At 36.1% G+C, this 13,871-nt stretch overlaps 1 protein-coding gene across 4 annotated transcripts in view; it reads right to left on the bottom strand.

Annotated features, from left to right (window-relative positions):
- Positions 1-13,871, bottom strand: part of COL12A1 (collagen type XII alpha 1 chain) — a 100,905-nt gene that overhangs the window by 37,848 nt on the left and 49,186 nt on the right. For all 4 annotated transcript variants that reach the window (XM_071548623.1, XM_071548621.1, XM_071548620.1 and 1 more), the window contains exons 27-40: positions 13,015-13,144; positions 11,507-11,646; positions 11,079-11,211; positions 10,952-10,978; positions 10,500-10,642; positions 7,888-8,017; positions 6,927-7,066; positions 5,734-5,863; positions 4,910-5,052; positions 3,858-3,987; positions 2,787-2,929; positions 1,149-1,278; positions 840-959; positions 83-229 (exon numbers count right to left, since the gene is read on the bottom strand). In XM_071548623.1, the coding sequence (XP_071404724.1) occupies positions 83-229; positions 840-959; positions 1,149-1,278; positions 2,787-2,929; positions 3,858-3,987; positions 4,910-5,052; positions 5,734-5,863; positions 6,927-7,066; positions 7,888-8,017; positions 10,500-10,642; positions 10,952-10,978; positions 11,079-11,211; positions 11,507-11,646; positions 13,015-13,144 (1,786 nt within the window). The remainder of the gene's footprint in view (positions 1-82; positions 230-839; positions 960-1,148; positions 1,279-2,786; positions 2,930-3,857; positions 3,988-4,909; positions 5,053-5,733; positions 5,864-6,926; positions 7,067-7,887; positions 8,018-10,499; positions 10,643-10,951; positions 10,979-11,078; positions 11,212-11,506; positions 11,647-13,014; positions 13,145-13,871) is intronic.

Raw genomic sequence — 13,871 nt, forward strand, 5'->3', positions numbered from 1 at the left:
AGCCTTAAAAATCTCATAATCAATGTTAACTCAGATCATCTTATGTATCTAAGTTGACTGCAACAAAATTATTCTGACTTACATGTAGTGCCTTGATCTGTCAAAGGTATACTCATTCCAGAATCATAGTGGGCATAAACATTCACATCATAAGTAGTACTAGGAGACAGATTATGCAAGATGTAGGAAGTCACTTCTCCCACAAAAACTTCCCTGGGCTCACTTGAACCTTGAATTGAAAGAAAGTATTCAGTACAGAGAGAGAGACAGAATCATGATTACATGAGCTACTAAACTATTTTCCATCTCTTACATGTCAGTAAATATGTCTCTTTTTTTCAAACAAAGCATACAGATTTCTTATATTTTTCATATTAGAATGTTGCAAACAGAACATACACATAGCTTTACTAACTACTATGCAATTTTGTTTTAAACTTCTAGAAAAGTATATATATTTCTTGACTGTCACATAAAACAAAGGTTCTGAAGGTCATTAACACCTAAATACCTGTCCAATGCTCATCTCACATACACTAGTTCACACCCTTAGAAGAATGAGAGGTATTAAAGAGGTAAAGATCAGGTCAGGTCACTGCATTAAATGTTAACTGTACAATTCAATCTCTATAATTGAATGTATGAAACTGTGTTTGATAGTTTGGGTTTTTTATAAAATATTGATAATAAGACAAGCTTTCAGGAAAATCAGTAAACAAAGGAAATAAGTAGATCCTTTAGCACAAATATTTCACGATACATATGACTTCTACTCTGATCTGCCTTTAGCTACTCACTGTTCTGAAACTGGTACACTCAGCATGAACAGGTTTTCTTACCCACAGGTTTGTATACAATTTTATAGCCAAGAACAGGGGATGGTGAAGGATCCCAGGAAACTCGGAATCGTGTGTACCATTCATCAGTTATATACATATTTTGAGGAGGAAGCAGGCCAACTAAAAAAAAGAAAACCATTCTAATTAGACTAGTGACTGTTTTTCAACCTCTAGAAATGCACACTGTTGTTCTAGAAGGTAACAAACACATCAAAAACCTAATTAACATAAGGAAACTTTAACAACGTTGAATATTCAAGGAATATGTCTTAAATTTGAAAAAGAATACACAATATGAAAACTAATTACCAGTTCTGCCATTTCCAGTCAGTTGTCCACCATCTCCATCTTCGTACACAGCAACAACAGTAATTTTATAGGGTGTATCTGATTGTAGTGGCTGTAGTATCACATTATTTCTTATGCCAGGAACTGTTGTCTAGAACACAAAAGAAATAGAGGCAAAGACACTCACAGTCTTGTCACTGATCAGTAATTATAGTAATGAGAAACAAAAATTTGTTTTGACATTGGGGGCACTTTTCTTTATGTCCAGTGTAGAAAAAGTAATTCAGGATATCTTAAGGGTTATAGCCTATAAGCAATTACTAGTATTTGATATTTCAAATTATAAAACACCATGGTCAGCAAAAAAAGGTAAATCAAACTGACTCTTCAGTCCCAGCCCTCACATCAGACTGCGATGCTGGGGTTCTTCATAAAGATTTCAGTGCTGTTCCCACATAGAAACAAAGAAGTCATGACATGTTTGGAGACAGCAAATCAGAGGGAAAAGCTCATAAAATGGGGGCAAAAGTTAAAGTCATTTCCACTACTCAGCAGTTTCATCTCTACCTTTTCATTACCTTCATCTTTGATATCATTTTCTTGGCAGAAATATGTTAGTCTGAGAAGGAAGGTCTAAATACTTTGATATAAAAAATGTCTCTATTTATGCATTCCTCAATCTCTTCAACTTCCTGGTGCAGACATGCACTATTGCTCCCTTTTAATGAAAATGTAGGTATAATCCCAAAGATGATATTGCTTCATAAAGCTGCCACAAAGCACTGAAACTAGTAACTTGAGGAAAATCTATCTCAAAAGCATGTCCCAGTCAGCATTTTCTATTAACACTTGATTAAAAATTTCAGTTGTTTGAGACTTGGTGTTTTTACAAATTGTACAGTGTTTTCTGCAAAGATATGTATTGCTAAATATGTGTGTCCTCATTAACAGGTGCTGTAAAGAATTTTCAAACAGTGATTTTTCAGCATGTGCTATACAGTAAATACAAGCAATAAAAGAATTTAAATAGCATTCTATACATTTTACATTTTGGATGGTGGCCAGTCAACAGGAATTCTGCCACTGACTTCTACAGGATTTGAGTTTAGCTTTGCTATAAATACTCCAAGAATTTTATAAGCTTCACACTAATTTGTGCTATCATAAAGCTGCAGGAAATGAAACACAAACACTTACAATTCATACCTAAACTTACAACAGCAAGTTCAGGTTACCATTGTTTTCTTACTAGACTCTGCCAACTCTCTTCAGTTTATAAAATGCAGACTTATGTTTATTCTGTATCTTAGCACACTGACTTTACAATGAACAGAGTATGAAGTAATAGATGGCTACTCACTGTGTCACATTTCAACTAAATTCCAGGAAGCAGGTTCTGCTCAGAATCTTCTGATTATTCTGTGACTCACATATTTAATATTATTTTGCACACAAACTTGTTCATTAAACCACATATGTTCTACAACTTTATGAAAACAAACCTGTTGCATGCAAACCATGGCTTCTCAGCATTGACAATGACCAAAGAACGCATAGAGCCTGCGAAATGTACTACATGTAGAACAGGTATCTTTGTTTTTCCGTAGCCTAAAGAATCAACTGAGAACATAGTGCTTCCTAAGGAATTACAGAACTTACATATTCATCAATAGGGTCTCCCACAGTGGGTGAATAAATGATTCTGTACTGCTGGACTGGCCCATCAGCATGGTCCCATTGTACAGAAAGGCTGTTTGTAGTCTCATCGAACACTCTCACATTCCTTGGTCCACTGCGAGGCACTAAAGAATGACAATGCAGAAGGTTGACTGGGGCATGATACTTCTAGTTCAGTGTCAGCCTCGTCGATGTAAATCTTACCCTGAAACCAAAGCTAACAGCCCTTCTGAAACCCTGAATAAATATACACAGGTAGATTAAGTCAATGATAATACAGCAGTGCCTGAAGATCTTAAATAGAAATAGGGCCTAACCAGAGGAACTTGAGCAGTATGGAGGGGAGAGAACATGAACGAGATGTGCAACGTGAGCATCTACATACATTTTGCTCTCAGACTCCTGCAGACAAGTATAACTACATTCACATCTGCAAGTTTTACATGAATATGGGGATTTAACAGAGAAAGCACAGAAGCTGCAAAAGAGAGATGACATTATTGCCATTGACAGTTTCTATACATGTTATTTCTAGAATGAATTTCAAAGCAGCTAAGTGTAAGCCACCAAAGATCCCACAAGTTAAGTTGTAACAAGGAGGTTTTGGTGTTTAGGTATCTCCAGGAAAAACCCAAACATCTGGCAGGCTGACACATACAATTACATGTCAGACACAGAGCATGAAGCATATTTTTTTAATATTGGCAGCTAATTTACCCATCTTAATGTGCTACATTTTTTCCAAAAGACAAATTGTTATTTATCTGTAATTGAACTTTTAAGAACAGACCTTAAACTCCTAAACATTCAAATTAAGCTTATGTCATAAGTGAACATTACATTGGGGATTATGCATGTACCACAACTGACAGACAGTACAGCAAAAGTTCACTCCCATGGAGGCCTATAATTGCTTCAGCCATAACTCAGATGCACTAATCTCAGAGTTGCACTACATGGCTTACATTATTTGTGACTGTCGCCAATATTATAAATTCTTCACACACCCATTTTGACATATATTTCACAACAGAAGTACTGACTGCCTCTTACATGTTCTTCCCTGTGCTTGGCTTGGATTTCCCTCTCCATCTGCATACAGAGCTATAACATTTATGGAGTAAGCAGTGTCAGGAGTCAAGCGCTCCAGAATCACATCACGAGTGCTGCCTGGTACCACAATCTAAAATAGAAACAAAAGGCATCTATATAAATAAAGCTGAGTTTACACCATGTCTTTTTAGAAACAAATTTAAATGAAATACAAAAAAATTGGGAACATGACCATCTGCCCACATCCTATAAGAGCTTAAAATACGAAGTTTTAAAATACAAGTTTAAAATAACTAAAAAATATTGACAAAAATTCAATAGTAGGTGGGGGAAAAAAAAAGACAAGTACATAAGGAGTTCTCATTCTGCAAATAGAATAGTTACTTTTTACATTTGACATGGACATAGTTCAGAAAAAAAAAAAAGAAGAAACATCCAGGAAGAGAAACTAAAAAAGTAAATTCTATCACAGCTTATTAACATATAAAAGACATTAAAAATTCTCCAATTTTCTTGCATAAAAACACATTCATCTGTACATATACAATACAGATGTACATTTTGTGTGACTGCATTCACAGCCAAAGGTTCAAAATTGCACTTATTTCTACACACCCAAGAAGTCTCACTACACATCCAAAGGGCAAATTTTCACCCATGTCTAGACTTCACTTCCAGTATTTAAGACCTACTCAAACACTAATGATTTGGGGTAAGCAGGTGGTAAAATCACATAAACTGGGTAGCTGGTTTCATAATTAAACATTTCCCAATAAATATTTGTTATCTCTGTCTCTCTTAAAAAAAGGTTTAATTTAGCTCATCTTTCATTTTCAATACACAGTTTTAAATAGAAGAGTCTTATTTCTTATTTCTTTCATTTCGTCAAATTAAGCCTTTATTTACAATGGACTAAACTCTACTGTGTTTGCAGCAGAGACACTCCTGGGCAGACAGGGGGCCTGAGTTTATTACTTTCTTTTTTCACTCATTGAAGGAATCAATATTCTCCACACACTTTTGACCAAAAGTATAAAAACTAAATTACTTACAGATTCTGATGGCCTTGGGCCAGACAGTGGAGCGTAATTAATTCTATATTGCTGTACTGGACCTGGAGCAGGTTCCCAACGGACATTCATGCTGTTTGGTGTGGGATTGTAAACATGAACATTTCTTGGTGTTCCTCTCTCCACTAGATCAAGGATAATTTAAATTAGGTTTTCCAAAGTTGCTTATGTGAGTCCTATTTCTACTTGAATTTACAACAGAGCTCAAAGGAAGATGAAAAGCACAACAGCCCAAGATAAACAAATTACTTTTGTTAGCCGCAAATCTACAAATCTAAGAACCTCAGTGGTTACTCTTTCCAAATCTCAGTGCCAGGCAGCTAAGTACATGTTTATACTGAAAACTGAAAGTATGATCATAACACTTTGTTATCCTGTTGGTGATCAGACATGTATGAAAAGTAACCACAAACCACACATTTTAGCTCATGTTGACATTAGGAGCTCAAATTCCCTGGAAAGTACCTGGTATGGACATTAGCATGGATTAACATCAATATTTGCTTTTTGTTCACCAGTATTGCTACTGTACTACAATTAAAATTTTACAATTCTGTGAAGTAAACAGTAAATTCACTTCACAATTGAGGAGCTGAGCTTGGCTGAGATGTGGACAAAAAAAGCAAAGAAAATGGAATAAGTTACAGAGCTACAACTGTAACCAAGCAGCTAAACAGTTTTTCGCATTTGTGTTTTAGCTTTGAGGGAAATAAACTTCCACTTTTGATGAAAAATCAATTTCTAATGATCTGAGCCACTCACATAAAAAATCTTAACATTTTCTTGAAAAGGACTATTTTACTTACAAGTTTTTCCAGTGACAGAGACACGTCCACCATCGCCCTCTGTGAAAACTGGAACCACAGTTACAGTGTAAGGTGTGTTGGGTTCAAGAGTCCTCAGGATGACATAGTTTGTGTTTCCTGGTACTGTTGTCTACAAATTTAAAGAGAAAGTTAGAGGTATGACACTTACATAAATATGTAAAAAACGTTTAACCTTTTTTTGTTTCTCACTTCTCTACCACATCTCATTTCCAGACTGGATGCAATAAAACTTTACAAAAGGTGAAGCTTAAAGTAACAGGGTTCATGATGTCTACTGCAATTGCCTTTCAAGAAGGTTCTGTCTCAGACTTAAGAAAAATGATCGAGTTCTATGCTCTCCTCTACAATCCCTTCCAGCTCCCTTCACTTTTGGGTCCAGATCCTGTTCTGCTAACAATAGTTGCAAAATCCACAGTGATCTCTTTAATGGCTACTATTTAGCAGCTCAGAGGCATTAAGAGGTCACTTTCTAAATCAAAAAAACTAAATATTACATAACACCACGACATGCCAATGACAAGAAGTAATGAGAAGCTCGTGTTAGAAAACAAAACTCCACAGCATTTAAGAATATTTGTCATCAGTAGCAATCTAGATGCTACCGTAACAGGAGCAATTCTTGTACTACACCTTTCAGGGTACAAAAGAAACACAATTGGGAAATAACAGAATTTCACAGCCTGCAGCAAGAGTTCCAATGTTCAATATTTTTTTAGCTCTTTAGCAATTAAGTAAATTCAGGAGATTAGAATGTGTATTTTTCTGCTTTCAGAAATATCGTTGCAGCTGATTGCCTACAGTCACATGACTTCTTAGCAGTAGAATGGGTAGAAATGAGGTCTGCTATCTTTAGCACCTTTTGTACACCCTGAAGTCAGCTTTACATTCACACAGACTGCCCTAAGAAAAAACAAACAAGAAATTGTGTGTAGCATTAAATTTCTATGCTAAGAAGTAATTACTGTTGTTCTACTGCATAAAATCAAACATCTGATACATATGGGAGTAACTAAATTTCATGGAGATGCTGTGCATTTTCTCCAGGGATAGCCATGAACAGCAAAAAAGCCAGTGCACAGACAAACAAGACCCACTGCACTCAGCAGCATTCTCTGACCAGCACCATGAGCTGTAATTTATGTGAGACAGTGAGATCCTCATGACGAATTTACCATTTCTTCTGCACCTCCAGCTGTAGGTCCATAAAACACTTTATACTGGCGAGGACTTCCCTCTGCGTGATCCCATCGAACATTCAGAGTACTGGTGGTGGGATCATAAGCAAGCAAGTTCTTCACAGTAGTCAGAGGTTCTGAAACAGATCAGGGAACTGTCAGAAAGGGGGAATCATAGTCTCTCACCTGTGCTGTCAGATCATGACTATGAAATGTTTCATTAGGAAATTTAAAAATCAACAGGTTTAGTAGTTCATGTCAAATGTTGTCAAAATACATCAGCCCCATCCAGCAGCATAAGCTAAATGGAGCAAAATTGTATTTCTGGATACTATTTTAGAATTATGCAATGAGCTCATTAGAATTTTTTTCTTCATTCCTCACCAGACACATGGCTGTGTCTGACTTCCAGTGCAAGCTCATTATTAAATTATGTACAACTGTATTAATAAATTTATAATTAAACAATTAATTAAACATAGTCAAATGGGTTTTATGCCCGGAGTGTCTTTGATAGCAAATCACTCAGTGATTTGTATAGGATGATCAAAACTATTCATTAGCATGAAATGGTAGACTCTTGAGTGCACACTATAAAGGTCTGAATTGAAGGTGCTTAACAACATACACATGAAAGTTACATACCTTCAGATGCTTTAAGGTGTTTACTAAATTTTGGCATAAAATATTTAAAAAATTAAAATTATTAAAAAGTTCCAAAGTATCATTAGGGTTTCTCTCAGCCTTAAAAGCCACGCATCCAGTCTGAGGTAGTGGACTACAGTTTCCCTACCGCCAGTAGACTGACAGGTCTTCTTACTTTACATATTTGAATCCCACCAAAGGACAAATACAGATGGGATTAATTTCTCCACAAGAAACTTTTCTCTGCTAATTCGAAAAGCAGTACATCAATATTGTATTGCACCTAATAAGAAGATCTGAAAAAGTTACTTACTGGTCCTGCCTCGTCCTGTCATTCGTCCCCCTTCACCATCTGCATACATTGACAACACAGTAATAGCATACGGTGTGTCAGGCTGCAGCTTCTGTATCACCACGCTGTTCTGACGCCCTCCAACTGTAGTCTTCAGCAAAACAAAAGAAAAACATTAAAATCCCTTTTATACTGCCTCTTCTGTGCCTACTGCTATAGTGCAGAATGTAAGCGTTTGAGGCAGTGGAAAACACTATGATGTAACATATGTTGCAATGCTCTTGTGACTGATGCTGACAGTAGACATTTAACAGCAGTAATATTTAATACATATTCTTCTTAGCAAGTTTAGAAGCAAAGCCACTATTCTTTAAAATATCCAAACTTGCATATAACCACAATTATTGATGAACTGTCAGTTCTTTACCAGCACAAACTATATGGTAACTGACTATATCCTATTGCAATCCATCAGTCTTTTACTCATTTTGATAGACTTTCATTTGGGCTCTTTATGCTCCACTCTAAGTTAGAATGCAAGCATGGAATGAATTGCAACACTCTGTAGATCTCTAATGAACATTACATACAATATCAACATTGTCTCCCCTTGATTTCTAAAATTTTACAACATGATCCGTCAGCTTCTAAACATCTTAAGACTCTATCATCCTTCATCCCCATTTTTATTTTACATATAATCTTGTGATCATAATCTCCACAGAATAAAACATTTGAGACTCACTGAGAATAATACTTAGATCTTAAACATTTGAGAATCATGCTCTTTTTGGCTTTTAATAGTGTGTAATTACACTTGTTCGAGAGCATCCTTTGTGCTGTTAAGATTATCTACACATTTTCAAAGCCTATTCAGCTAATATGTTTGTCATAACAAGCTTAGAAAGCATCTGATGATGAACTGATAATGAGCAAGCATTTATACATTTTCGCTTCCACAGAAGTAGACTATTTTAACTTGCAAGCAAACTTTTTCTTTGTACTCAAGTGTACAAAGCTCTTCTCAAAGAATAAATGCTTTTATCATCCCAACATGGCTGCCTCTCCATTGTAGTATCTGTTTACCTTTCAAAATCTGACCCTAAATGATAATTATGGTCTCTGCAGTTTGGTGTGCAGTTTGCAGAGCTGTCTTCAAATCACCTGTGCTGTTTCTTAGTGCTGAGGCTATTAAATCTCAGACAGGGCAATAAAAACCTTGCAGAAATTCTATTTTAAATACTTTGGTGGGGACAGCACTATTGCCTACCCAGTAACTACATTTTAATCAAACATCCGAATGGAAAAAAAAAAAGCAGACAAGGAAGTATGATCATAGGACAGAGTTATTTGCAGACAGGCATTAAATGCCATAAAGAGAGTGAGTGTTCTGTGGGTTCTCCTTAAAAAGAGGTGTTTTCTCCAACTGCCACTGCTGGACTCTATCCAGCTGTGAGTAATTAGGTCTATTAACTATATTCTTCACACAAATTTCAACAGAATGCTCATAATTCTCTTTTTACTCCAATAATAGCAATTAATTATAGATATTAATTAACCTTCCTGCTGTTCCTTATTCTTCTAGTGATTTCTCCCTAAACTTGCATTCAACTGCCCAATTCATTCAATCGTTCAATTACATCAACTCAAATGCATGTTGTTCAGAAGAGAGTTAAAATGGGTGTGTCAGCATCCAATTGATTCTAAAGTAAATATTCCTAGATACACTTCTAAACACATGTGATCTCCAGTTACAGGGGCAAGCTAAATGAGCGTGGGTTCCCATCTGAGACTGTTCCTCTGAGTCATTTGGCAGTAACCACAACAGCCTCCCACTGTAGAATAGGGCATTTTTAAGTAGCACACATTTCTGATAAACAGGCTGACTGAATTACCATTCCCAGGCTGGATTGTGTAGGCTGCCAGGAGTCAACACAGCTCTTGCTGACGACACAGGGAAAGCTGGCTGACCATACAGTACTGGCTCTCCATTACAGCTGCTCAAATGTATTGAAAGTCTGAAATACCTTAAACATTTCCCTAGCACATGTTTTACATGGATTTTTTTTTTTTGCATGGTTTCTCTGACCCTAAAGTGGTGAGAGACAGTCTCAACTGTTTTACTAAACAGCATGTTCCATGGTAAAGTCCTCTGAGAGCACATGAAACATACCATGAAAACAATGAAAAACTCTGGACTATGAAAGTAGTCATAGTAGTTCATATTACTGATGGTTGTGATAACTGTATCTATTACTTGCAGTCTTATATGCTGATTGATCTATTTCTCAACACATTTTAACTTTATTATAGTTATATCTATAGATGAATGCTTGAATTTCATGACCTTAGAGATCTTTTCCAATCTAAATGAATCTACGATTCTGTGATTTTTGAGAAAACAGAACGCATCCAAAGTTATTGCTGCTCCATAAAGAGCATTCTAACTTGGATTTGAAATGGGAGAAAGAAAAAGGTGGGAGTATATACTGTTTCTCTACAAATACAAATTTTCACCTAAAAAATGATTAATATACACAATGTTCTGCCTTGAAAAGAAATTATTCTAATTGATTACTTTGCAGAAAGTTGCATTTAATGTTGAATAACTACAGAACTACAAAATTAGTTACCAACTGTTCAGGGCCATCCCCACTGATAGGCTGGTAAATGATCCTGTATCTCTGCACTCGACCACTGGCAGGATCCCATTTCACAGTCAAACTGTGTGAAGTTGCATTGTACACTTGAAGGTTTCGTGGGCCACTCTTTGGGGCTGAAAGTGCAATAAAGAAAAGAATAAATATGTAATTTACCAAAAAACAGGGACACACAATTCATTCATACTTTTAGGGCTGCATGAATGGCTGATCAAGAGCTGAATGTACTAAGTACAAGAGAACATAAACTGTAATGTTTGTAAAATAATAAACATGCTGTAATGTAGTGTTTAGTATTCTTCCAAATACACAATAATATTTATGAAATGATCTTAGCTTTTTTATGTCAACATTTGTCACAGTTTAGGAAAAGATAGCTATGAGTTTTACTTAGTGATACAATACCTGGAAATTTAGATTCTTACCTTGTGTGGTGATAGGTATCAAGGGTACTAGAAAAAAGTAGAAAGAATTTTCAGAATTCTTGTATGTGTATGCCTTCTGTTTTAGTAACTATGAATGACAACATGCAGAATCCCCTTATTTACTTACATGTTCGTTCACTGCCAATGAGATCATCACTTTCTGATTCATCAGGATAGATGGCAGTAACTGAGATATCATATAATGTATCTGGGTTCAAATTTTCAAAGACCAAACTATTGTCATCCCCATTTAAGATAGTCTTGTGGAGAAATTAAAGAAAAAAAAAGAAAAATATATAAACAAAACCAACCAAACAAAACCAAAACAAATAAAACAAACAAACAGAAAGTGAGCTATAACTGAGTTTCTTTTTACTCAGTAACATCACTGCAAGTGGCTGTAAGTATGTGTTCTACACCTTCTCACTGAATTTCCATTGCACACAATAGGAGGGCATGCAAGTTATAGGCCATTTATTAATTGCATTTCTGATTTTAAAAACATGCCCTTTGAGAGACTACCCAAGGAAGCTTATGGTGGCTGTCTATTCTTACCTCCTGCTTTTCTGATCTTCCATAGGGACCCCAGGTTATTCTATACAGAGAGACATCTGGAGCTCCATGATCCCAAGTACCCCTGAAACTATTTGTGGTTACATCTGTGATTCTGAGATTGACTGGTGCTGGCACAGGCTCTATTATGAGAAAAGGAAAAGTATTCCACAAAATGTAACTACAAAATAAATAGTTAAACAAAGGAATTACTCAAAGAATTTAGAAGATTATGTAGGAGATTCATCTCTCAGTTACCATGCTACTAATTACTATCAAATCTGTAGTATAACCCAGCCCACCTACACTAAGCAAATTATCCTTTTTAAGGTTATATCATTAGGTCATCACCCAATAAAACAGACATAGCTCTACTGACCTCAGCAGAGATCACAATTCACATGCCTACTCACAACAACTGCAGTCCTAACTCTTATTTTGGAATTAGGAGTGATTATGAACTCACATAGACACAGGTCAAGCTCCTGCATGAGTTTTTTCCAAATCCTAAAATTCTGTATATAAGCCAAAAAATCATGACTGGATTACACCACTTATGTAAAAAGAATTCACAGAGGTTAACTGTAGGTTAAGGAAGCAAAATACAATATAGCTACCGGGAAGAAATATGTAAATAGGTAAAACCAGAGCACTAAACTAAAAATAATTTCTTTGGCAGAGCTTTCCTCATCTTTCCTTACACACACATTCAAACAAAACCACAGCTATAGAAGAAACAGTAGCACAACAGCAAGCACAAATATCTCACAAACATTTTTAAATACATCAGGCTACAAAAAAATTCAGAAGAAAAAAAGAGAGAATATATGCATGGCTTTTTGCTTCTTTTTCACATCAGGTTGAGGGACAGTAATAAGGTAACATCACTCATTTCTGTGTAGCTCTTCTGGTTAACTACCTTCTTAAATCATAAGCCTAAATCAGGATGAGGGCCTCCTTGATACCTGCTTTCTCCTTTCAGTTTTGTCAGATCTCTTGTATGGAAATCAGCTCTTAGTTTATGCAACTCCATTGCCTTGTCTCTATTTGTTGAAGTTACTCAAATACTGCCTTGATGATTCTCTAGAAGTAGAGAAAGGCTTAGCATTCCATGAAGCAAGACCATGTCTCTCCAATCCTGAGGCATATGGCCCAGCTTCCTGCGTACTTTCCTAGATTCCTGCATAGACTTGTTAAACCTTTCCTCTGTCCTCATGTTTTCTTACCTGTTCTACACTACACTTCTCCTTCAGTCTCTAAACAGAAATGGTTTATCTTCAGTTGTCCTATCACCTCTCTGTAGACTGCAATCTCAGTGTTTCCTGCAGTAAGACACTGAAATCTAAGATTCCTGGGGTTCATTATATTGTAAATAATGCTACAAATGCAAGTATTTCTCAGCCTAAATGACCTAAATCTCCACCTAAACTCAGTAACATATTGCAACAGGCATGACTTTAATAGAATATAGGGCAAAAACAACCACAAGAATGATTATTAGGAATACTTACGAGTGACAGCTTCTGCTTTTGTGGGCAGGGATTCTCCTTCATCGTATACAGCAACAACGTTTACATGATACAGTGTTTGGGAGGAAAGGTCAGAGAGAGTAGTGCTGGTTTTGAGTCTGTCAATTTCCACCTAAGAATAAAAATAGTGACTTAAGAATTGCAAATTGCTCTATTTCTGACTCTGCATTTGATTTAATGGCAGAAATTCCTCTACTAAAAAAAAAAGCAAAAAGTATTCTGGACTAGGTTTTGCCATTTACTCTTAAATTTACACCCAAGTATTGAGTGCTATCTACTAATTCCCTTGCAAAGCATATTGTATCAGATGCATGTAGTACTTGTTGATCATTCACAGCTTCAATCTTTTGGAAACAAAGATGCAGACTGAACCTTTAGAAAATTCTCATTTCCTTATAAAAACACATTTAATCCTACAGGAGTTAATTCATGTCAAGCAGTGCAATTAAGGAAAGCTTGTGCTTAACTAAAAAACACCTCTAACAATGCTCACACATGTTCTGATAGTCAGCAAAGGGCTAATATACCTTTATTCCACATTCCTGTACTCTTAATTGTAAGCTGTTCTTAGATCTGGGCAAGACAACACTTAAGCAGACAATAGAAATGGCTATTTACCAAAGCACAGGAAAATTCTCCAGTCAGTTTGAGGATTTTTCCTCTCTGGAGGAAGAAGGCAGTACCCAAAGAAATCTATCTCGTGCTCATTCTGTTTCCAAGAAATCAATGCGCTTTCCTGACCACAATCACCATGAACTGACGCTCTTTACTCTGGTGGTGGGTTATATTACCGCTTTTACTATTATGTTACTAACTTAGCTCCTCAAAAGAAAACTCTT

Source organism: Pithys albifrons, chromosome 2 (assembly GCF_047495875.1).
Source record: "Pithys albifrons albifrons isolate INPA30051 chromosome 2, PitAlb_v1, whole genome shotgun sequence".
NCBI classification, from domain to species: domain Eukaryota; kingdom Metazoa; phylum Chordata; class Aves; order Passeriformes; family Thamnophilidae; genus Pithys; species Pithys albifrons.